This window comes from Varanus komodoensis, unplaced genomic scaffold, assembly GCF_004798865.1.
Source record: "Varanus komodoensis strain SLA01 unplaced genomic scaffold, ASM479886v1 scaffold1, whole genome shotgun sequence".
NCBI lineage: Eukaryota > Metazoa > Chordata > Lepidosauria > Squamata > Varanidae > Varanus > Varanus komodoensis.
In genome coordinates, this window is record NW_025335268.1 from 32,528,585 (window position 1) to 32,554,304 (window position 25,720).

Consider the following 25,720-nt stretch of genomic DNA (forward strand, 5'->3'; position numbering starts at 1 on the left):
ATTTTTTAAAAACCCAATTTAAATGAAAAACTGATTTAAATTTTAAAAATCATTTTATATATATTTTAAAAATCACTGATTTTTATCCACTCTGTCCAGAATGTATTAAGTCCCAGCTCTATTTTTTAACTGCTTTATTCTGAAGTATTCAATAACACCCAAACCAGCATTTATGGGTTCTATTAATATATTTCAAGCCCAGAAGAGTTCTATGGTCAAATTTGTTTAGGAAATCCTGTGTTCATGTTCTGCTTCCCACTCTCCCCAGAAGTCACTGAGAGACCTAGAACAGTCTACTCTTCTACAGTTTAGGGCCATCCAGATGTTACACTACAACTCCTATCACCTTCAGCCAGCATGGATTAGAAAGCCAGATCTAGAACTATACTCTCAGTCTAACCTTCCTCACAGGATTGTGATGAACATAACAGTGGGAACCAAGTATGCTACCCTAAGCTCATTAGTCAAGAATCAGTTACAAAACAGACAATGAATGACCTATGAATGACCCAAAACAGTCAGTAGATATGGGTAACTGAAACAGACTGAGAGCACTCCTATTACCATTGAATAATCTCTGAAAACTTTAAAGCATAAATGAATCCCGGGCTACCTTATAAAAATCATCTTTCGGCTTAAAAGTAGTTTTAATCCTTTCATATTGCATCAACATTACTATCCAATGAATAGGCTTCCATGTGATGCATACTAAACAATGATGCTTTTTGAGGTCTAAGTATTTCAAATATCTTATAAAGCAGTTTGCCAAATGCCTTATATGTAAGGCAACAAGGTCATCTTTTAACACACTCTCCCTAGTTCTTAAATAAAGGAAAAATGTACCATCATCCATCTAAACTAAGCAGGCCCAGAAAATACCCTGCAATTCCTATCCTCTACTCAATGTCGAAATGGGTGGATAAATTTAAAGCCTGCTCTCCCAGGAGTTGCTTTATAGGCAATTTTCTCCCAGTATCAAGGTCTGCAATTTCCATTCGGCTGCCAGTTTGCGATTAAATTCATCATCTTTATTATAAAAATGTGCTGCACTCTATGGCCTACTAAGCACAAATAGTAAGGAAGGTATTTTTCATTTCTAAGAGGAGCATCATCCTAAAATATCTGCTGCATCCTTTCAATACACTTGTTTCTGCAGTATGATGGCAATACTTACCATCCATAGAGAAAATCTTTAATTGTGTATTTGGAACTTTCAGGTGTGTAATGTCTTCCTGTCAAGGGTTTCATTGTTTGTTTTTAAACAAACATGACATTATCCAACACTGTAATTCCACCTGCACTGGTTCCCTTTTGCTTGCAGGCCCCACCTCTTGCAGAATGAGGCTTTGGCATTCCTAAAACTAACCCCAGAAATGAGCATTTCCACTTAGTTCCAGGATTATTTTTAAAAGCACCAAAGGACTACTGTGCACGCAGTGGGTCCCTATGAGTGCATTAGCACAACACGATACTTTCCACTATTTGTTCTCTATGCTGATACTGTTCTAGATACTATACCACCTTTTCAATTTCAACTATCTGGGCAAACTGTTTTATATGAGAAAGAATAAAGATTTTGGGAAAAGGGATACCACAGTCTACTCATATCCAGTAAACAGTGAGGACACAGCATGGTTTAAGATGTAGTGCAGGAACTAATAACCATGAAGGCTCCATGCCATCTGAACAGTAAGCCATTGTGTAATGGTGTTGGAAGAGGGAATAGGATGCATTTATTCAGTAGGAAAAGAAAGTTACAGTACCTGCATTCAGAAGTACTTTCAGGATATACCTGCTAGCTAATCAAAATAATAGTTGGCTATCAACCCCAGTAACGCTATCTGGATCCTTGGATATTAACTAACATTGGGATAAGTAGTAAATAGGCACTGATCCAATCATGTGAGGATCCTTTCCTGGACAAGAATCCTTCCCAGGCTATAAGGCTTTAAATTAGAACCCATTCCACAGGTCTCTCTTTCAGGCCATTTTCCATAAATAGGTATGCAGGCAAAAAAAGGTAGATACTTGAGGGCTAGTAATTTTGAGGACATCTGTAAGACTTCACTCAGTATTAGCAAGCTTATCTTAACATTACAGATCAAAGGAGAATTTCAAATATCCTCAATATTGGTTCAAGAATACTTTTCCACAGAGCCAGTGTGGTGTAGTGGTTAAGAGCATAGGACTGGGACTCAGACGATCTGGGTTCTAGTCCCCATTCAGCCATGGAGCCAACTGGGTGACTTTGGGCCAGTCACAGACTCTCAGCCCAAGCTACCTCACAGGGTTGTTGTTGTAGGGATAAGATTGAGGAGGAGAATGATGTAAGCTGCCTTGGGCCCTTTGTAGGGAAAAAGGCAGGATATAAATCGAGAAATAAATAAATACTGGCCAGCATTTATTGGTACACTGTCTTTCAAATGTTTTATTCATCATTAAGTTTGGTTAGTTTATAGCTGTTCAGTTAGTCTACCATATCTTATTTACTTTCACAAGTCATAAAAGCTCTAAGCCTGCTTTTATCCTGATAAGAGCAATTACACTGGGGATTATCAAATATATATATATCTACAGCAATCAAGTCATGTTTGATACACACACACACACACACACACACACACACACACAAATGATCTGACATGTGCTGGTAAACTTTCCCTATCTTCCTGACACTGCACTGGAAGCAGTAAGTTACTGCTGGAAGACAAACTGAACGTCATACAGATAGTATTTTAGAAGTTATCATAGATACAAGTAGGCCTAATGTCTACTGGAAGACCTTTGTTCTTTTTAAATCTAATTTCTTTGCTATATGAGTGTCCCAAGATACAGAATAATGATATACATCACTGTCACCTGTCTAATGAAATGCAACTTTGAAAATACAAAGTGTACTCAACTTTGGATCCTTCTTTCCCATATCTCTTTATGGAAATTCTACCTGGCAATATCAGAGGGTGAAAGAAGTGGTAAGAATCTCTGTTTCATCATGGCTGGGATTAACTGCCATTTCACTCCTGCATCCCAGTACAACAGCACTGGCCACTCTACTCAGTCATCATATAATTATTATGTTGGGACCTGACCACTCTTTTTATTCAGTCCTTTCCTGTCCGGTTATTTTTCCCTTTTGTATCAAGTCCATTAGATTGTAAGCCAATTACGGCCAAGTGTTATTAGTCTAAACAGCCCTATTATAAAACCACTGAGGCAACTTTATTGTTTGCCTAGTCCTAAGCAAATAAGATTCAAGATTCTATTGTCAGTCTACCAGTTCACAGTTGCAAATGAGGCATACTAAACACAAAAGCACAAACTCCTGTATTTCACCGAGGCCAATCTTGCAAATAAATCTTAAATCTTTGACATACCCCTCCCTCCTTCATTCATGCTTCCATCCTTATTTTTGGCTCCACCCCATAGAATATGAAAACAATTCTTTCATAGAATATGAAAACTATATTCTTTCTAAGTCAGATTTTTTTCTATTAAAAAATGTAAGATTTAGCAGTTGCAGCACTTTCCCATTCCGGACAGTGGGTTCAGGGAACAATACACAGTCACAGAGCAGAAAGTATAGCTCTTTTGATTGCTGTCAAAAGAGGGAAGACAGGTGCGATTGGGGATGCACTCGTGCAGGGAAGGCAGATGCGATCGCGGCCATATCCCCCCCACCAACCAGGACCACGATCACACCCATCTTCCCTGCATGAGCACGCCCGCAATCACACCCGCCTTCACAATGAGTATGCATGCGCTGGCTCATAACTTTTGGACTCGCTCGGAGATCGTTTTCTCCGATCAAGTCCAAAAACTCTGAGGCAGACCGGATAAATGAGCATGGCGGGCTGAATCTGGCCTGCAAGCTGAAGTCTGAGGACCCATGCCCTATTCTTTCCCTTGCTAACTGTCAAATCTGATTCTGCTTGCACAGAATGTCACAATCTCTTTCACAACTCATTAGGACCTCCTTATGCTAGATGCTGCTTCACTAGTTGTGAAATGCTAATTGATACAAATTTTCAGGAGATGCTTCACTTGAGAAATACAACTGACATCAGTTTTCAATCCAGAGTTCCATTCACAGCATCCCACTTAATTCCAAAATTACCTCTGAATTTACTCCAGATAGCTGCAGACTGTAATAAAAAAAAGCAAGCATAACCCACAAACTTGGTTTGCCCTTTTATGTACCTTAGTGCCAGCATATCCAATTTATCACCATCAATCTTCTTGCTGATATTCTTCAAAGTAATTAATGCTACCATGTAATTCATCCTATGTTAATCTCAAGCTGATGTGAGTGTACCTTCTGAACAAAAAAGATAAAATCCTTGGCAACAGTAAAACTCAGTACTCATCAAGCAGCTAATATATATTAAATCTCTCCCTAAAATTCAACATGTGTCCTGAATTCTTAGGAACAGTAATGACCAAGTTTTGTGAACACTATTATCTAAACAATAAAGCATTTTAATTTCCTCGAATTATGCTTTTGTAACTGGAATATTTTAATACCTATAGAATTAAAATAAACACTGAATCAACGGACAACACCTTCCAGTAAAAAGCTTCACTGTTCAATAATCAGGAACATATTCTCTTTCTTTGGCACTCAGCTGATGTTATTTATACTAAGTATAATATGTTTGAGCTTGACACTTTTTCAGACAGCTAATGTGTACATATACAGGGGAAAGCGGCCAGAAGGGCTGCAGTTTGTTGATAGATTTGATGGGAACTGGAGTTCAGACAGTGAAGACGAAGTAGTTTTGGAATGTCGGCAAAGAGTATCAGATCAAGGTCAGGGAACATCTGCAGTTCAAGCACCGTTGCCCCAGCTGGGTTGGGGTGGTGACCAACCATCCCATGGCAATGACGTTAGACCAACAAGAATAATTGGGAGTGGAAGCTGGCTAGCGCTCCTATCTGCCAATGGGAGGCGGTTTCAGGGTCTGCCCAGAGCATGCCCCAAGAGCTGAATAGTCAGTCAGATGTAGAAGCTGCTCCTGCTGAAGAGCTGATGCAGGTTTGAGGCAACACGGGCAGGGGATTCAGTTGTCAGAACGAAGGGAGGGGCGGAGACAGGTGAGGAACAGAAAAAGTCTCTTAAACGGGATTAAGATTAAGGGAGGGCTCAGAGAAGGTTCAATACTTTACTCTGGCTGAACTCAGAGATGTTTGACAGAAAGGACATGTAATAATAAAGTATTGAGAAAAGGAACTCTGAAGTGGCGTGTTTACTGGGAAGGAGGGTTGCACATCACAACAACTAATGCTATCTCAGGATTTTGACTCTACAGCGGCTGGTAACAAAAAAAGTGTGCTGTCTTTTCACCAGTGGGCAGTTTGCCAGGATACTGGAATACGAAAAGAAAGCAGGACTTCAAGTAGAAAGCTTTCAATGCAACTTAGTAAATCAAATGTAAATCAGATTTACACTCAGAAGCTCAACTGAGTGTAAATCTGAGTGTAGTACACTTTTACTCTAGTACTTTTACTAGAGTGTACTGAGTAAATCTAGTAAAAGCTAGATTCATACTTAACCTTTTAACTGAAATATTTGTATATATCTTTTAAGTTTAAACAAAGGATTAAACAACCAAACATAGTAGTGAGAAAGCCTCTTTTTCACCAACTCAGTTATTTGTCCTAAGAAATTTGCAAAAATGTGACCAGATTTGGTGCCAAATTACCAGAATAGATAGTACAGACAAGCACAGATTGGTTAAATTCCTTAGCTAGCAGATGCCAGGGACTATGAATTGTATTTAATAGTGGTCACATCACTGAGGCAAGATGTCCTTCAGCTAAATGAAGCATGCAATTTTCAGCACATACCCTCTCTTCCTGAAGCCCACTGCACACACCATGAATCTGATGAAGAAAGTCAAAGGAACTAGCAAAGGAACTAGCAAAAATCACATCCTCCCCCATTCCCAGTGCATGACCAGCACTGGATATGACCTACATATGCTGGTTTTCACCACAAAAACTTGTTTTCATCGGAATAGGAGCAAGTGACCACTTCTAAAAATAACCCTGATTGGATCAGAGTTTGCAATTCTTCCACATCTTATTCATGAGCATTACGAAGCTCTTCATTAGTATGGGTCCCATCTACATGTTCCACGTTCCATTCATAGGTGTCATTCCTTGTCCTCCAATACTTTCCATGACCAGTCCTTCTCATCTTGCTTACTGACCAAAGGCCACATTTATACTTTATTATTCACTCTAAATGCTGGCAAATTGCAACTCCCAGCTTTACTGAAAGCTGCGCCAACAATTTAAATGGAATGATGAAAATGCCAATGCTGCAGCATTCAATTGTTATCAGTAGCTGTTTCTTGCACCTGAAAATGTTGAGTTTTGAGAACGGTGGGTCGTATTTATTGTTTTTATTATTCTATGTCGCCAAGTAGCCCAAATGGCTCCTGGAAAACCAGGAGGCCTAATAATCCTGAGCCTTCTGTGATAAGCTAGGATTTAACAAATGCTTTCGTTATTTTCTTAACCCTCCAAAACAGAGATCCAGTGTGGTGTAGTGGTGAAGAGTGGGGGACCAGGACTCAAGCAACCTGGGTTCTAGACCCTGCTTGGCTATGGAGCTAACTTTCGGCCAGTCGGAGAATCTCAGTCAAACCTACCTCACAGGGTGGTAGTTGTAGGGATAAGAATGAGAACAGAAAGAGGAAAATGATGCAAGCCACGTTGAGTTCGTAAGAAAAATACATACATACATACATATAATTATAACTTTTCACATATTTTGGAAGTATCACTAAATGTCTGTTTTATTCAGCTCCCATACAGCCTCAAGATCAGCAGGGTCACAGAATCTGCTTCTTGCCATTTTGGCAGCAAAAGCTATGCCAGTAGAATAACTGGCCCTATCTTCCTCAATGACTCCAAAGCTTACCTCATCAATAGCAGCAAATATTCCAGCAACTGGAATCTTAGCTAACCTTTCGTGTTGGTTTTCAGCAGAATAAGTGAAACACTCCTCCTCACCAAGGCTTTTGACTTGTAAAGAGAGTGAGAGCTTGCCTTGGCCTCGACCTTGTGTGTGTTTTATATAAATAACGCTTCCAAAGCTTGGTATGACACCATAAACAAAACCTAACACCTCCTTCAGCAGGGAAGTGTCATCTGGAAACACAAAGTTTGGTTGGCTACCAAGACTTGTAAAATCAAAAGCGAACTAAAGTGTTCCCAAAAGTTAACTACAAACTTGGATGTGTTTTGGAAGCAGAGCACAGCTGATGATGATAGATTAGAACCAGGAAAAACAGAAAGTATATCTTTATTCAGCCATGAAGACATCATAATCCTATGCATATTTCATTGGAAGTATATCCCACTGAGTGCAATGGAAACAGTGCCTAAATAATTATTTAGCACTACCATCTAAATAACTTTGGCACTAGTTGCTCTCTCACCTTAACCAATGTTCAGACTTGTTGAGAAGGTAAAATAAGGAGTATGAGCAATGTACAGTGTCCTGGAGTCATTAGAGTAATAAGAGATTTGCTCAACTTTTATGTTGGTAAATGAAAAGTATACCACAACTAAATAATCCTGTCTATGTACATAATGATAAGATCCAAACTGACTCAGGCTACTTCTGAGGACACAGGCTCATTAAGATTAACTCAAGATTAACAATCATAATCTACAGTCCACTGAATTCAGCACTGTATTAACAATTTATATTAGCCATATGCAAAAAGAAATTCCACCATGGAAAAGAGATAGCTGGTGGAGGACTTGTAATTCCATCCCTCCTTCAGTAACCAGTTGTTTTTGTGTTAGCTGTGGAGGAAGCCAAGCCTCTTTCTCCAAAACCATTATGGAAATACAGGGGAGTGGCAAAGAAAAGGCAAACTGCGCCATCTCTCTTCCATCAATCTGTTTAGTTGAAAGCTTTTTTTCAAGCCTGCCAATAGAAATGCAAATGAAATATAGGCTAGTAGATGCACACCAGGCTAGCAAACAGGTTCAAAGCTAGTATCTTACATGGAGTTATTTGCAAGTCCAGTTTCATTATTCTTATGACACCAGGAAAATATGGTAACAGCTGGACTAGAAGGAAGTACGTAACAATTCAGAAAGTGAATCCCGCACCTTGACTACTGAGACTAGATTTAGACTATTTAGAGTTTTTAATTTTTAAGCTTCCATAGTAAGAACTGAAAATGTACAGGGAAAACAATCATGGACCACAATTTCTTAAAAACATTTTCTGGCTCCTCCATGAAGATTAACCAAGAAGAGCAATTCTTGAAATGTACAGCTATTGCATCTTTCAGATCCTGCTCATAGTGCCTGAAACTCCAAATTTACAATTAAAAACCTATTCAGCTATTATATAAAGCTCTATTAATAAAAATACCTGTTACATAATGCCATATCATTCACATCTAATCTATTCTACATTCCTCAGTATTTTCAATTCCTCCTAGAATTGAACTGCAGGCAACACATAAAATATTTGGAGTAACAGAGTCATCTGGTTAGCTCCCACAACAATCTAGACAAGCTACTGAAATTGCCTATAATATTGCCTACATCAAAATACCAAGTCAAAAATCTAAAAAGCTATTTACAGCATTCTACAAGTTTCTATACTTCCCCATTTCCCTTCTATAAACTGCTTTTGAAAACTTGCTTCCTCAGCTATGTGACATAGCGAACCACTGTTTAATAAAAAAAAAAAAAATCTCTGAAATTGGATAATTCTTTGGAACCTAAGCAAAAGTCTGCCACACCATGTAGATTATAAAGTTTACTTCAACTTTTTTTTGACAACGATTCTTGACAACGATTCCTTCCCTCCCTGTCACACATGAACAAACTGCTATATAAACTTTTATAGACTGGACTGTAGCTGCCCATATTGTTCTGTGCATTTGAGGAGCCAGGCACAAGATGCTACAGCTGCAATAGAACTTATCTTTACAGCGCCACAGCACTTTTTGTTCAACAACCAAACAATGGTATATTAAAATTAGGAGCTGACATTTTATCAGCTTCAAATTTATAATTATTTAAGTTTTCCAAAAGACTTCATCACCCAAGGGGGGAGGGTTAATAATAGTCATATGGATAAATCAAATAAGCCTGCTATATAACACTAGCAGCAACTATACTGAAAACATACATATTTTCATAATAGTTCATGAAGTACCAATATATTTATTTAAATCACATGCAAAATGAATCTAAGTGGCAAAATATAATTACTTGCAAAAATTTCTAATATTTTCATACCGTAATTTACTACTTTGTTATGCCCTATATATTCAGAAAACTGCAATGAATAAACCCAAGTATACAGAAATTTAGAATTCCAAGCCACTGTCATCAACAGGCAAATCAAACCTTCTCCTCTCTGAATTCAAATATGATTAATTCCTAATAGGCACAATGGTATTTCCTTTAAATAAACCAATTAGATTTGACTATGTTGTGTTCCCCCACTGCTGAATCAGCAGTAATTTATGTAACCTATATTGACAATGCAAATTTGCCAATTTATGCTACAATCTATTTTGGTATGTTAGCTTGGGCCATCTAATCAAACCAACATAAAAATACATAAAAACATTTTTTCTGTCCATGCAAATGCTTCTTTTCTTCACTTGATCACAACAATACCACCTATGATTACCTATTTTATAAGAAACTTCAATTTCAAGACTAATACCATTGCTTTATCAGCAATGACCTCACCTACTACAACCCAGAATTATGGTTTTATTATTTTTCTACTGGTTTATCAAACATACACATTGGGCTTAATGAAATCAGTTGCAAATTAGGGACTGTATCAAGACTTTTCAAGATTAGAGCCTTGTTCCACAAATGTGTATCACTGAAGTATATGGGTATCTGAGAGAAATATTTTATTTATTGGACTTATACCCTGTCTTTTTCTTTTTTAAAGAACTCGGAGGCTTATATCCTTACAAATAGCACATAAAGTGTCAGTTTAAAAGTTTTCTGATTTTTCAAAATAAAAAGAGTTTTCCATTATTCCAGATTCTTGGTCTAACAACTATCATCAGCAACAGAAAACTAGAAAGAAAGACAGGGTACTGAAGGCTTAATCCTACTCAAATTGTCATAGGCTGCCAGAATGACCTATTAGTGTATCATGTCTCACTGTGTAAATGGACTGCATTTTACTTCATATACCTAGTATGAGCTTCCATAGTCTTTCTAATGAAACGGAGTCATGTTTAATGGTGGGTTTTCTACTACTGAAAATAATTTCTGGTCATATAAGTTGAGGCTCCCAGTTTCCATGGGCCCCCAAATAGCTATTCCTACAGATTCAGGGACCATCTGGAACTATAAAGGATATGTCATGGATGGCTATAATAGGTAGACAGGATAAGCAAAAATTGGGTGTCCCATCTTTTACTAGCACAAAGCCACCACTGGATATAGCCTATTGTTGTGAGTAGTCAAATGGTATAATTTATTTTCCATATTTTAAATGTTCTTACTAAAAAGAAAGTCATGCTATTGTACTTTCTACTAACTATATGTGAAGTTTGCCAATTCTTCATTTCCTTAAGACAATATACAAATTCATGTGCAAATGTTTGTATTTTATACTTATGCAAGTGCGTGAACAACCCAAAATTTTAGCTGATTTCTCCTTCTTGTGCATGGTTCAAAACCTAGCTTCCACTGGCACAGCATCATTTGCTGTTCTATAGCAAGCAGAATGAGAGCTGGAACTTGCCCATGATGTCCAATTATTTATGAGCCACCTAGTTTAACAGAATAATAGACAAGTTATACAAAGCTAAGGTTTGCACTGCACATCTAGCTTCCAAATATAAACCTTGCAGTCTATTTAAAAACACTGAACACCAATATTTTCATTTAATTTAAATGTATGTCTGGAATGCATCACAAATTTAGTTTTACTTTTATGAATACAGAACATTTGTTTCATTTAATAATGCTACAAAAATTTGGTAATGTATGAATAATGAAATAAAAAAATTATACATGGCAATTTGACTGGAACATAAATATGTCATTAGGATGCTTGCCTGAAACATGTTATTATAATACAACAGCACTGAGAACCTTGTTCAAGAGTAGAATAAATAGTTTAAAGGTTAAGATATATATTCTAGAATGTATGAATACATGTGACAAATTATTCTCTACATTCAACAACCCCAGTTGTACTGGGAACAATGGTAGCTGGAGAAAACAGATTGAGCATATGCTTACAAAATACCATACACTTCTTTAAAGTTGACATAATATAAACATATCAGATATGCAGCAAAGATTCAGTAATAGAATCAAATCTAGACAAGTTTGAAAATTGTAAACTGTGTTCTCCCTGATATTTTTCTCATTAGGCTATGAAGTGCGTTACAATGTTTCAATTACAAATTGAAATGACTGAACATCCATTATTTCATGAACAGCAAAATTGATTACCTATAGCTTGCAATCAAATACAAAATAGAATATGTACCATTATAAAATTGCTAGATATTCTGAAAGCATGAATGCCTGTCAATCTCCTTCCCTTACAACAGAATGCATTCATAGTTATGTACCAGAAATTAAGTGACCAGTATCTTACAATCCATGAATGCACAGCCATTTAGCAAGGGATACTGTACCATTATCGTTAGGAACTGAGGTGTTCAGCAAACTTATCTGCCTGCAAAATGACGTTTTAGTTTTAATATCTTGTGGGAAGCATGTATTTCAGACAATTATCATCGAGAAAAGTCATTCTGCATTGTTCTGAAGTATTATACTGTAAAGTTTGATTCTAGTTCTTTTAAGCACCAAAAGAGCAGAACTCAACCTACATTAAGAATTAGAAAGAAGTCTCAGACCCTCACAGTAGAATTATTTATTTAATTACCTTGTTAGCGAGTGGAGATCAGCTAAAAGAGATAGCAATGGGTGAGGGGTGGGGGACTAATAAGCTCTTAAGGAGATTTGTATGATTACTTATTTATTGAGCTCTAAATGCATGCCTGACATTGTGCATGAACAAGAAATCAAAACTTCCAAACAAGTATGCAAACTTTACACACCATCAAAGCTCAAGATGGCCCATCTGAGAGAGTATTGCAAATTCAAGAGGCATATTCCCATATAAAGTATCTTTACTGAAAATAATTGAATTCTTATGAAAGCACAATGTAATCCATCATATATGGGGCTACCTCAACAGCCGCAAAACAGACTAGTTTTCTTATCATTGATATGTTCTTTTAAAAAACCATGTAGATGCCTAATTCTAACAAGGAATGTTTAACTCTTATTACAGAAGAACTATTCCAACCCCAAAGAAAAGCTGTAGTGAAAGAAACCAATCAAGGAAGAACAGAAGGGCCCTGGTTGTATGTACTCTAGTGCTCCCTAAAACAGGAACAAAGTACAATTATATTTTTTAATTATTTTGTTGGAAGGATTATTTAAAAATACCCTACTGCACCAATACATTTAAAATACTAAATATATCATCCAATTGCATCATTTCGACCTACAACTTCAAGGTTCCTAACAGGGATTGCCAACAAAACAGTTCATAGAGATGTTCAAGTTAAACACTTAGGAACTGAATCTGTAGCAATGTTCAGTGAGTACATGACCATCAATACAACTGAGGGAAAGGTAATTTAACCACAAAACAAACTTTAATGATGTATTTCAGAAACTCAACATATACTAATTTTAGCCCACTGAGAATAATTAACACTAAATAAAAAGCAAACCATCAGTACTCTAGTTTCTGTGTTATGATTTGTCTTGGTTTTCTCTCCAGTTTTGCTTTGTTAAACTGAATTTCATGGGTTCAATACAGACTCTTCTCAGCAGGTTTTCTTAAAATCTTGTTTTGGTCAAAAGAGTTTACTTCAAACTAAATGCACAAGAACTGCAGCATAAATTAATTTAACTTGAATCCCACTAATAGCAGAGGCTTAGGTCTTATTGATTTCAATAGGGACCAAGGTCAACTAACTTACAGCATAATCCTGTATCTACTCAGAAATCCCACAGTGCAATGTGCTTTCCCAAATTTGTGGACATGAGATTGCAGCCTGAATCTAACCCAGTGTTTATAATCAATTACAACAAAAAGTTTTTTTATATTGAAGATCAAACTATTCAAAGTTGGTCTTCTATTTCTGTTGTGCATATTCAATATATAAAATGGAATCAAATAGCTAATGTCTATGAAAAAAATCTGTACTCATTCTAGTTATTAAAAAATACAGTTCAATAAAAATTCTAACAGGACTTTGGCTTCTAGTGTAAAAATCACACATACCTAAAGTTTGATTCTATGTTTGCCTACCTTCTCCTGATGGGTAGTACTTGAATCATTCAATAGGATTTAATATTTAATCCTCAAAGTCCTTACGACATGAGGTAATCAGAAGGAATTCAACAGGTGTCTATTTACATAAAAGAAAGGTTTGTTATACAAATTGTGTTTGTTTCCAGAATTTGTAACAGTACTTTGAGCAAACAATTCCTGGAACCAAGAGTTTATTTTCACTTAGGGAAAGTAATCCAATTTCTTAAGGATCTTGTAAACCAATAGAAAAGCAGCTTAGTATTTATTCAGTTATTTTAGGTATCTTTGGTACTAATTGTTATTTATAACTACAGTTGACAACTGTTAAAGTTCTATAAAAACTGAAGTATTTTTGAAATTTTATGTCTCTGCACTCTTGCATATTACAATGTAGACTACTTGAGCTGACATAAAATATTCTGTACGGAGTCCTCAAATGTATGTGTACACATAAAATCAACTTTTAGAAAGAAAATTTTAAAAGACCTCACGTTTGAATCAATACACACAGATTTCATTAAAGTGCACTAAATCCTAGTAAAAATATTACTTGTTATACTTTTTCTTTCTTTTTAAAGAGTGGAAAACAGTAACAATTATCATTACTTTAACCAGTATTATTAGAGTGAAAAACACGGATCTGATTGATTCAAGTTTGGTACTTCATATTTTTCCTTTCCGCTACAAAAAAAATGAAATTGTCAAACTATTTTCAATATTTTATAGGCATATACAGAACTCTAAAAGGTCTCTTATATGTATTCTTCTGTATAGCAAGCTACTCTTTGCAGTGGTTTAAATTTTTAGTTCAGAGCAGTTCCTTCACTTCTAAAGGAAATTTCAAACTTTTCCAAAATTATTTTGGAGAAGAAACTTACATCACCAACCTAAAACACAAACAGCAGCTCCCATATTAATATGCTTATGTTCCAAGCTGGACATCTCATACCTTCTAAATGTTTAGTTAAGTTTGCTGATTTGGGAATAAAGGTTTATAAAACACCTTAAAAATCTTACATTTTTTCCAAAAAGAAAGAACTGGCGCCCCTTAGTGTTCAAATATTAAAACATTTAGCTCATTCCCTGAATTTGCATGGAGCATTTTTTTTTTCAACATTCCAGAAAGTTTTCAGCATTTGCAGTTCATCCACCCAGGAGCCAACACAAACAGGAAAAGCAGGAAAATTTAAAGGGGCAGTTGAAGTTTCTCCTTTGGTTACTAAAAAAGGACCTGGGGGGTGGGTGGGGAAATAAGTGTGAAAACAGAAATAACTTGACTGTTGAAAAAGGTAACTTCCAATCCTTGTTTTGGACTTAAAAAACAAAAAATAGGAAATTGCTAGTTAAAAGACTTCCACAGTACCAAGGACATTCAAAAGCTGCAATGACCTCACATATTCTTCAGATACCCTTCTGAAAAGAGAGATGTTCCTTCCACTCTTTTGTTCTTGTGACAAACTCTGCACCTCCCTTCTTAGAGCAAACTGATGATTCAGGAACTTACAGGATAACTTACAGGATAATGAATAACTCCATTGTTATTACTGCACTTGATTTGGTTATTTTAGAAGGTTTTTTCCAATTGATTCCTTAATTTCATACCAAATAATATTCTTTTAAATTCTTTACAATCTGAAACTTCCTAAATGGCTTCTTCTCAATGTTCATTCCATTGATTACAAGTGTAATCCAACCAGGGATTCATCAAAAATGTAAACTGGCACTTCACTGCCAAGTGAACGAACGTTAAACATTTTCCAAGACAAATGCAAGCAGACCTGTTAAGTCCAGGAAGAACTGTGCAAAAATTAGAACTCTTATTAAGGGGAAAAATCAAAATATTCCCAAAAACCAAGGCTGAAATTCTATGTCAACATTATTTTTAAATAAAAAAGTGACAGTGGCCATTAACCAAGTTTCCACATCTCTGTGAAAACCTTAGCAGTTCAAGATATGAATTCTTAATATAGGGTTTGACTGAAAATTTGGAATTGGCATCCAGAATAGGCTTCAAGCAGGGTCAACATAACCCGCAATTAAAAAGAGATAGGAAGCTTTGGCTAGAATACTCAAGTCACTTACAACTAAAAAACGATTAATTTATTTAAGGACTGAAAATGCTTTAGCATACAGCGGGTTACACCACAGATGTGGCCTTCCTCTTAACACTCAACTGTGTACTATCTAAAGTGGAGAAAAAAAACTGGGGAGTTGATCATGGCCTGGAACCTACAATGGATATTGAGCAACGCCACAGGCACTCTCTCGCGTTTGCTTTTGGAGAATGTCCAGCGTCGATTCTTCAGGATAAAAGCTAGTAAAGAAGTTTGGTCTGTTTACTCAAACTTGAAGCAGTTCAGTCTTTTGGTGGCCGACAAACTGCCCAGTAGGGGATGAGAGCTGAGCCCTCAGGTCTCGACAAGACGTTTCCACCACCTCCCAGTGCCAGCCAAATCTCTACAAAAACACCCATTACTCATTTCTTTAGACTGCAAAACGAACTCGCTTACAAGTACTTCTATAAATCATACCACCAGGCCTACTTCGCCTTCGTACTTTCTATGGTGGAGTCCCGGAACTCTCCTGGTCTCCCCCCAAACAACCCTTTCTCCTTTCCTTCCCCACCCCTGCCTTCGTTTTCACAATGTGACGGATGCCGTTGATCGATTATAAGGTATCTACACCACAAAGAGAGACTTCATTCGCTCCTTGCCCTCAAAGACCAAAACTTCTGCGGAGACTTCCCGCTTCTGCCCTTTGTTTATGGGGGAAGGAGGTAAGGCCAAAAGACGCCATTGAAAGGGCGAAAACAGAAGTCCGCCCCCATTTTTGGGACGGGAATGGGAAGGGCAAAGGGGATTCATACAGCGTAGAGGCCCAGGATTTTTCGGGGGGAGGAGAGGAAAAGCACCGTCTTCCCCCACCCCTTGCACTTATAAAGGAGAAGAGTTGCGGGGGGGGGGTGTTTGTTTTTAAGTTTATTTTACCTTCGTCCAGCAGCCTCTCGAGGTGGTTGAATATCCCACAGAAGTTGGGGAGGCTGCTCATGAGCTTCTTGTCGTTCATCAACTGCATCAGGTAATCGGGGCTCGGCTTGGGCTTCTCCTTCGTTTCCATTTCCCCAACCATATTCCAAACGCTGAGAGAGAGCGAGCGAGCGCCCGCACCAGCACCCGCCCAACCACCGCACTGGGCGCCCGCCAGGCGGGGAAAGAGACGGGGTGTGTTATGTGGGCTGAGGGGGGGAGAGGCCTCTTCCCCCCCGAAAACTGGGGAGGAGGAGGAAAACGAGGGAGCGGGAAAAGGGGGGCTGCCGTCAACGAAGAAGCCACCAGCAGACGCCGCCGGGTCCCGGGCGAAGGAGAAAAATAAGAGGGGGGAACTCGGTGGCCGCCACCCCCCCAGCCCCTCTTCTGCCACCACTACGGAGGACTGCGCCCTCGTCTTCCTCCCAGCTTGTACAGAGATCCGCCGCTGCCGCTTCTCGCTCTTCCTGTCGCCGCTGCCACTGGAATCCTTTCCCCAACGCCGTGCGCCCGTGGCCGGCGCAGTCGTCGGTATTTCCCCCTCCTCTTCCTCTCTCGCCCGCCGCACACGCAGACGCTGGTCGCAGCTCCTTTTCCTCGGCTCTGCTGCCCCCTGGTCTGTCTCCGCGGCGGGGGAGGCAAGCAGGCAGGCAGGCAAGCAAATGGGAAGCGGGCTTGGCTACTGTTTCCCGAGGAGTCCCCGCCGCCGCTGCCGCTGCTCGTAAGGCTGTTCCCGGCCACCGGTGGTGCTTCTGCTGTTCCTGCTGCTACTGCTATTGCTGCTGCTGCTGCTGGTGGTGGTGGTATTGCCGCCGCCTCGCCTCCCGCTCCGCCTGCCTCCCTCCCCTCCCGCTGGTGCCGTTTGCTTGTGGCTGGCGAGTCTCAGCCTTGCCGCCGCCGTGGTGGTGGTGGCGGTGATGATGCCTCCGCCTTCTTTTTCCTCCTCAGTTCGCTCTGGAGTTCGCTTCAGTTCAGGCTGTGCTGGCGGCGGCGGCGGCGGCGGCAGCAAGCAACGGCGGCGGGAAGGGGAGGGGACTCGGCAGGGAGGGAGCAGCGAAGGAGCAGGGGCGGGGCGGCCGTTAATCAGCGAGCGGCGGCGGCGGCGCCACTTGGCGGACTCAGCCTGCCCGCCCGCCTGCCCCGCCCCTACGGCTCGCCTGTGAGACTCGGGACTCGGCTGACAACCGCTAGGAGGGGGGAGCTCTTGTCTTGCGTGAGTCGAAAGGAACGCAGCGACGTTACACACACACACGCGCACCCGTGATAGCTCCGTGCTCTGGAGTGACGGGCGCGCGCACACATACAAAGGCTCATGCCCAAGTCTACTTTTCGCTCGCGACGGCAGCTCTTGGCGCGCGTGCGCGCGCCCACTCCCCTCCCCTCCCCTCCTCCTAGGCTATCTCGCGCTTCCCTTCCCCTCCCGATTTTTTAGGAGAAATTGGAGGCGGGAGGCACGAGAAAGAAACTCCTCAACAAACTCTTGTTACTTCACGAATCTTACATTCGGGTGGGGCTCGATCACGTGTTGTTGGCAGGGGAAGTCCTTAATCGTGGCGTGCTACTACTGAGGCGCATGCGCGCCGTGCTTTCTGACATGGGCGTCTCGTGCGAGTGCGCGGTCGCGGGCGGAGGCGCGCTTTCAATTGTGTCGCGGCTGCCGCGGCCCTTCCTCTTGAGGTGTAGAAATGGAAAAGGCGGGGCCGAATTGAGCATTCGGCGCTTGCGCAGCAGATGCCGGGGTTACCTCACAGAGGAGTAATTTCGTTGTGTCCCTTCAAGCAGGTGCGAGGGCAAGCGGAACCCCGTGCCTCACTAAAGCGGCTCCTCTGGGGAGCGGAGGTCGAGCCGATAAGCAGGCGGGGGGGCCGATACGCTTCCCTCTTAGTGATCGGCTCCATCCATTCTCCATCGAAGAGATAGCCACGGATAGACGTGCTGAAGAGGGGGGACAGTCCCGGAGGCCAGAATGCTGACGGGACTTGGTCTCGTTTTTTCCTCAAAAAGCATAGCGACACCGAGGCCCAGCGTTTGCTTAACGGTCGCTGGTGGTTGCCCCCGCCGCCAGGCGCCGCATGCAACAGCGGTCACCACCTCCCTCCCGTGCGCTGGCGCCACCACGGGAAGTTTTCGCACACACTCAACTCTTTGCAGCTTCAGCGGCCTCCTCCAGTCTGCTCGGAAAGCCCCGTCCTTCCCCCAGCACTCCGAGCCCACTTGAGGACATTTCCTTCCCGTTCATCGGGCTCGCAGGACGGCGAGCAGGCTGGCGGCCGGAAGGGGCCTTGTGAGACTGCCTTTCCTGCTGCGGCCATGGCCGCATGGGGCCAGCGCGCGGTTTCGGCGGAGGGAGCAGAGGGCATGCGGATCGCCCAGCTCCCCCGCGGTTTAGCTGCAATCCTAAGCACACTTTCCCCGGAGTTAGCGCCGTTGAGTGCAGTGACGCTTACTTCTGAGTAAACATGTGGTTGCCTCGGCTGCCTCTTGACGCCGCCTCCCCAGCAGCCGGCATGACCAGCGCTGGAGCAGACGGGAAAGAGTCTGCAGCGCTACGACGAGGACTTAAAAGTGCAACCCCGATGTACACAAGCCCGCCTCTGCCTCCTTTGCAAAGGCCGGCGAATCCTAGGTGGCCCTGGAGCTTCACTTCCCATCAGGACCGTCCCTTCCTTGCCCCGCGGCCGCTCTCACCCCGTCCCCTCTCCGCCCCTCGCGGACAGAGAAGGGGAACCCCGCAACCCGGGATGCGTCTTCTCAGCAGTAAGGCCCGCTGAGTTCAACGGGGCTTACTCCCAGGTAAGTGGGCAACGAGGACTGCCGCATTCGTCGCGCACGAAGCCGTCGCCCGCTGCCATCCGCGCCACCCCGCGGCGTCCAGCGCCGAGAAGCGCCCGCCCCTCTCCCGCCCCGGCTGCTGCCCGGGGCACCCTCGGCGCCCCCTCCCGCGCCGCCCGCGCGGAGCCCCCTTCGCGGAGACGCCCAGGGCCGGAGCCCCCTCCTTCGCCCTTCCTGCACAGCGTTTGGAATAATAGAAGCTGGGGCGCCTCTCTCTCGTTCGTGGCCCCGGTAAAAGCGTTGAACGGCGCCGGGGCAGCTGCCAAACGTGAAGCCCGTCGCACCTGAGTTGCCTGATGATTTCCATCATCGCAGCAGTGTAGTTATTTATGCTAAGCTTTTCGTCTCGCGCTTATCGAGGCACAATATCATGCTGTCCCCTTGATGTCCAGGGCATAATTTACCGTTCAGAGCTGGGGTTTTTTCATCCCTGTGAAAAACTTTTCTTTATAAAACGGAACCCACCCACCCCCCCACCTTACACTCCTATGTATGGTTACTCAGAAGTAAGTCCCACTAAATACCGTTGGGGTTTTCTTCCTAGAACATAGCAGAGGATTGGACTGGGAAAGGTATGTTTCATGCTGGAGCACTCTTGCCAAGCATTCTTCTCTCTTTATAATGGAACTTTCCAAGTAAATACCATCTATCTTCTCAGAAGTATGTTCCACGTTGTTCAACAAATCTTCCTCCAATGGAAGTGTGCTCAGAACTGGATACTTATTTGGTTGAAAGTCCCACTGAAATCAATGTGTAAGAACACATTAATATAAAATGGATGAAACATCTGGTTCTGCAGTTCTCTTAACAAAAGAATATTGATAATATTGAACACTTGGAGCAGTGGCTGGACAAAGCTACATTAAAGTACTGCAATTATGTATTTTTTACAGGATGTTTCATCATAAATGCATTTAATCATTCTGAGAACCAAAATCTTATAGTTCTCTTAAGAACTGATGTGTGAATTCGTGCTTTACAGTGCAAATTCTAACTTGAATATATGTCTTGAATTTTAAAGTACAGTAATCATTCATCTTACCTTAATACTGATTGAATGCATTTTGCTGGAGTTGTAGGAATGTTACTTCGTTAAATTGCAAGGTATTACTACTTTTTATTCTCCTTTTTCCTCCTCTGAGAAGAGCATAGCATCTGTAGGCTACAAAGAGAAAATAAACTAAACATCTCTCTGTGTGTAGACTCATTTTTAAAAATGGATTGTCTTAAAATACCACGCTGCTTATTTAGAGATCCTTTATTTATGTTTTGGGTATCTCCCAGCTCAATCCTAATCTGATTTTAGTGGGATTTAGTAACTTTGGATCATGATTTAACCAAAGAGCAACAGTTTTACCAGAAGACTGTGATTATATACTTAATGGCCAAAACAGATATAATGAGATAGCGACATCTGTTTATTAATGCTTGTCCCAGTACCTTCTAAAATGCAGGAAAGGACAGTCTATGGATGAAAAGAACTTGAACTTTCCTTTTCCCTGCTGCCCCACCCTTCTCCTGCTAGCCTGGTTATCTTTAGGGACTGGAGCTTGGCTGAGAGAAAAGTGTTTGTGGTGTCATTAGATAGAGATAAGATAGAGCAGTATTCAATCCCCCTTCAGTTGAACTTTTACACAGTAGTAAAAAGTAGTCTGCACACACACATTACTTTTTAGAAACACTCATCCTGTGCCATTTGACCATATCTCAATAGCTTTTTTTTTTTGTTGCAGTTTGGAAAAAAAAATCCTGAGAAGACAATGTCTTCAAATTAAATAATCTGAGTGCACCTGAGTTTATTACTGTGATTGCTGAGGAGGTGGTTACCTATTTGTTACTTCATTTATGATGTTCTTTTACTTCCATATAGCTATCCCACCCGCATTTACTCATGCACACAACCCACCCTATTCAGGAAGGTCTTGATGCATTCAGGGATCTTGTTTAAAATTCTCAGTAGACAACTGCCCAAATTGCCATGGGATTAGTCTGTCCTTCCCACTGAAAGAACAACAAAAGGGAAACATAATTCTCCATGCAACTCCGTTGCACCAGATATCGTGATCATATATCTCTGGGTGTGTCCCAGACTCTCAGCTTTGTTATGTTAGTTTCCTTCCTTTTCTTGCCCTAAAAAAAGAAAATTGCTCCAGTTAGGAATCTTTGCAAACCCAGCTGGCCAGCTGACATAGTAACAGCTGATTAAACAGTTGTAAGAGTAAACTGCAAAGATCTTGATGGCCATTTTACACACCTCTCAGATCTATAATATTCTGTCTTCCTTTAAGTGCTTCTCAACGAATTCTTCCTTTACCATTATAATTCACATGAGGTTTAAAAAAAACTATGCACGTTGTCTGGCTTCATTTGATCATTTTGTCTGCCAAAAGTCTACTGATGCTCTTGAAGCATTCTTCCCACTAGCTCTGACCTGATTTTCACCTTAGCTAAAAAAAAGAAAAAAAATCTGATATCCAAATGTGGAGCAAAATGGCAACTCAATTCACTTAGGCTTCCAAGGCTCCCAAGGAAATCCTCACCTTCGAGCATTCATTTTTTAAGTAATGATTGCTACTTCATGGGCTACTACATGTGGAAACTATTTTGTTATATGAGAAATAGATAATTTTTCCTTTTTTCATCCAATAAATTTCCAATTTAAAGTCAGTGTGTATTGTAAGATCATTTTTGTTTTGTTAAGCAAATTTTTATTTCATTGTTTTAATTTTCTTGTTTCATTTGGTTATCGATCTAGTTACAGCATTACAAAATAGTTTTAAAAGTATTTTACTATATATATGTGTACTCCTATATATCATTGTCTTCATCAATTGATGATTGAGTACTTCACAAAATATAATGGAATATATTGAACTGCCTAATTTTTTTTGTTTATTCATTTAAAACATTTTACACCATCTTTCAATTAAACTTTTCAAGGGTGATTTAAAACAAAAAGGCAGTCAAACAACAATATTTAATGAAATAGCATGTAACAATTTAAGGAAACACTTTATATAGGTTAATCAGAAGTTAATGCCCATCAGAGATTTAAAAGCTAGTGGGGGGAAAAAACTTGATTTGACACGAAGAAGATATCAGTATTGGCAACAGGAGACAGAATTGAACTAGTGGGGTTCCATAACTACTTACTGCAAGTCTAAGATGGCCAATACACCCCAATGGAAGTCTTGGGAGAAGAACTCCATGCACAGACTATTGATATAGGAGAAAATGTTCTCTCGGTGCCTGAATCCCAAGCAATATCAGTAGGTACCAACAATATGAGTTTTGTCTAGGGATAAACATAGAACCAGAGAAGTTCTTCAAGTGCTGGTCCAATGTTTTCCACAATTACCAACCCCATTTAGTAATGCAGTTGCTCTATTCTGAACTAACTGCAAGTAAGTATGCTTAGGAATAGAGCTAGCATCATGGTGGCATTCTTCTTTCTTTTAAGTAGATTATTTAATTTGAAAACACAATGTTTGCACAAAAGCTAAACCGAGACAAAAATATATTCAAAGTCACCCAGGATTGGCAGTGGCCCCATTTAGATGTTTAAAATATTCATAATAGCTAGATATCAGAATGAAATTGGCAAACAGTTAACTAGCTTGGATCTTCCCAGCCTTGTATTAAATTGTTGTTGGTTTTTTTTTTCAGAATTGAGAAAGCAACACTTTTATTCTGTTTTGTACATGCTCTGCTTTTCCTGAGAAAAGTGAGAGCAGCATTAGATTACATTTTAAAATTCTGTGACAACTGTGGCCAAAATACAATAGAGAAGTGTGTATTCTCTCCATTCGTGTTGTACCATGGCCAGAACAAAAGAACATATTCCTATAAAACTGGCCTTTAAAACAAAACAATCCTGTATCTTCCATCCAATATAGCAGATCCTTTCCAGTTTCATGCACAAGAGGCATAAGGGTAACCTCATGCTGCCTGTTAAAAGGCAGCACCAGTCAGGCTACAATTCAGTTGAATCTTTCCATCCATTTAATAATAATTTGAGAAGGCTATGGCTTAATTGCAGAGTCTTCTCTGCAGAGAGAAGTACTTCTTCCATTGTAGTGAGGCATTTTCACTGGCAGAACTGGGGCAGAGTTGATACAAACCACTCATCCTGCGGTCTTTCATGTCTCCCAAAACTTGCTCGGGGTTGGGAACCTTCTAGAACAGTGTGGGAGGTGGTGCTGGGGGCAGCAAGGAGGTGGATTCAATGAACTGCTGCCTCTTCCCCTTTCCCACTTGTAGGAGTGGTTCAGAGTCTCTTCCTGGCAGAGGGAAGCCACAGAACTAACCCATTCTGCTATCAATTGTCAAACATCTATCTAAAGAACTTAATTCTCATCAGTACTTCTTTTGTTATTTCTCTGTCATATTACAGACTTATGATAGCTTCTCCTTCATGACTTTTGAAGTCATTCTGAGGATATTTCAGTGACCAAACACTCTTGAGCAAAATGTTTCCCATTTCCTGATGGGACAGTATCCAGATAATTGTACAGTCATAGTCATCAGCCAAAGAAAGATTTAGAGTGGCATCCTGTGCATGATCATATTGACAGAAGTCTCACAGGTTCCAGCATTTGCCAGCCTGCTATACTGGCTGAGGAATGCGGCATTTTGTAGGACTTTTTTTGTTTAAACAGGAATAGGATTGCACCCTCAGGTTTGTTTTGCCAATTCGTAGCCAATAAGTTTATGCCACAGTTTAAACTTCTGTTTAAACTGAGGCAAGATTCAAAAGCAGCATTATAAGGGACAGCTGTTCAGACAAGGGTGCATGTATTTTCCCATGTCTTAGGATCCCAGCCATTGTAGGGGGGAAAAAATGGACAGGGTTATGTATAACATAGAATCATAGAATAGTAGAGTTAAAAGGGGCCAAGAAGGTCATTGGGTCCAATCCCTGCCATTGCAAGTTACCAATTTACACCATCCCAGTCAGATATTCATACTTACGAATGCCATTGGGTCGAATCCAAAGTATTCTTTCTACAAGTAGAAGGATTTGTTCCATGCACAAAAGGGAATAAATCCAGTGGAGGCTCCCCACTGGCGAAAGAAAAGATTCTTGCCAATTTCCCTGCTTTCTTGCACCCCTCCATGGAAACTCTTCTGCCACTCCATAGGGCTTCTCAGCCCTCCACAGCATATTTTCAGGTAGCACTAGATACTGCAGATGGGTCAACAGAAATGGCCTAACTCCCTATTCCTCCAGCACAAATAGAACTCTGCTGCATGCAAGCCTCGATCCCACCCACTATATATACGAAAAGAGCATCAGATGCACAACATTGGATGTACCTTAACGTGCAAGACAGCAGCACTGCCAATAATATTTGAGAATTAAAGTGTGCAACAAATGGAACGTGAGTGATTGTTGGTGTGCAGGAAAGATCGATGCTATTTTAGACTATATCTACAGACAGATGGCTGCAGAGGTACTCCGTGACACAGTACTTGTAAGAACCAATCTGAAGACTGTTTTGGGGGGCCCTTTCAGAGATATTTTATGTACTCCAACTTGGAGTAAATATGGAAGTTCTGGATTTTCACAAGCATTGGATTGGAACATCAAATATTGAATTGTGTATATAAATCCACCATCAGCACAGCTTGAGCAGATCATCCCAATGGTGATAGTCACTTACTTAAGAGTCATAAACATATTTGGAGTGTGGGGTACCATACATGGAGTCATTTGCTTATCTTCAGAGCAACTCTTCAGAGCAACCCTGCGAGGTAGATTTGACCAAGAGAAAGTAACTTTCCCAAGGTTTCAGAGAACTTCACTGATGAGCAAGAATTTAAATCCAGTCCTCCTCAGGTTGCAGGAGGAACCAACTAATGGTCCTGGACAATTTGAAAGGTTTGAATATAGAGAGCTATGTCGAGTCAAAGAATAAGTTGAATATGTATACATACAGTATTCCTTCTTACCATTTTGTCTATGCAATGGCACTATTTTTCTGTAACCCGGTAGGCATTCTTGGAATAACTCCTCAGTAACCCTTTGTTTCAAGGCAGTATTCAGAAATTAGTTCATCGTTCTTCTATCACAAAATAACATATAGACCTATATATTACCGCCTCTGTATTCTTGTCAGTACACAATATCTAAATTACATGAGCTCAGTAAGGTTTCTTTAACTGAAGATCTAAACGCATTTGAATTTGAATTGCTACAAGAGTTTTAGACAGTTTTCCCATTGTATAAAATCAGTACTGATTTCATATTTTAAATACTGTAATATGGCAGACCTCTGTATATTGTATTCAAATCTTTATTCATAAGTCAATGCAATTAATTTTTCTTCCAGCATTTACCATTCTAGAGTCTGAGAATTTTTTTATCTTGGATTATTTTGTTATATTACTGGGTAAAGGCACCTATTCGGAAAGGAGGGCAGCAGGCCAAAATAGAGGCACACAGTAAAACCAGTTGCTTCTGCCAAAATCTACGTTAAAAAAATACGCTCTGCATGAT

General features: G+C 40.6%; 1 protein-coding gene across 10 annotated transcripts in view; it reads right to left on the reverse strand.

Moving 5' to 3' along the window:
* The window catches only part of QKI (QKI, KH domain containing RNA binding), a 154,039-nt gene extending 137,017 nt beyond the window's left edge, over nt 1-17,022 (reverse strand). For 6 of the 10 annotated variants that reach the window (XR_006413834.1, XM_044421471.1, XM_044421433.1 and 3 more), the window contains exon 1: nt 16,351-16,917. Coding sequence is in view for 8 of the 10 variants with exons in the window: in XM_044421471.1 (XP_044277406.1) it covers nt 16,351-16,492 (142 nt within the window). In the remaining 2 variants the exon portion in view is untranslated. Of the gene's footprint in view, nt 1-13,360; nt 16,228-16,350 lie in introns of those variants that run through there. The other 4 variants (XM_044421434.1, XM_044421457.1, XM_044421450.1 and 1 more) reach the window with 2 other exon arrangements.
* Nucleotides 17,023-25,720: the final 8,698 nt, after the last annotated feature.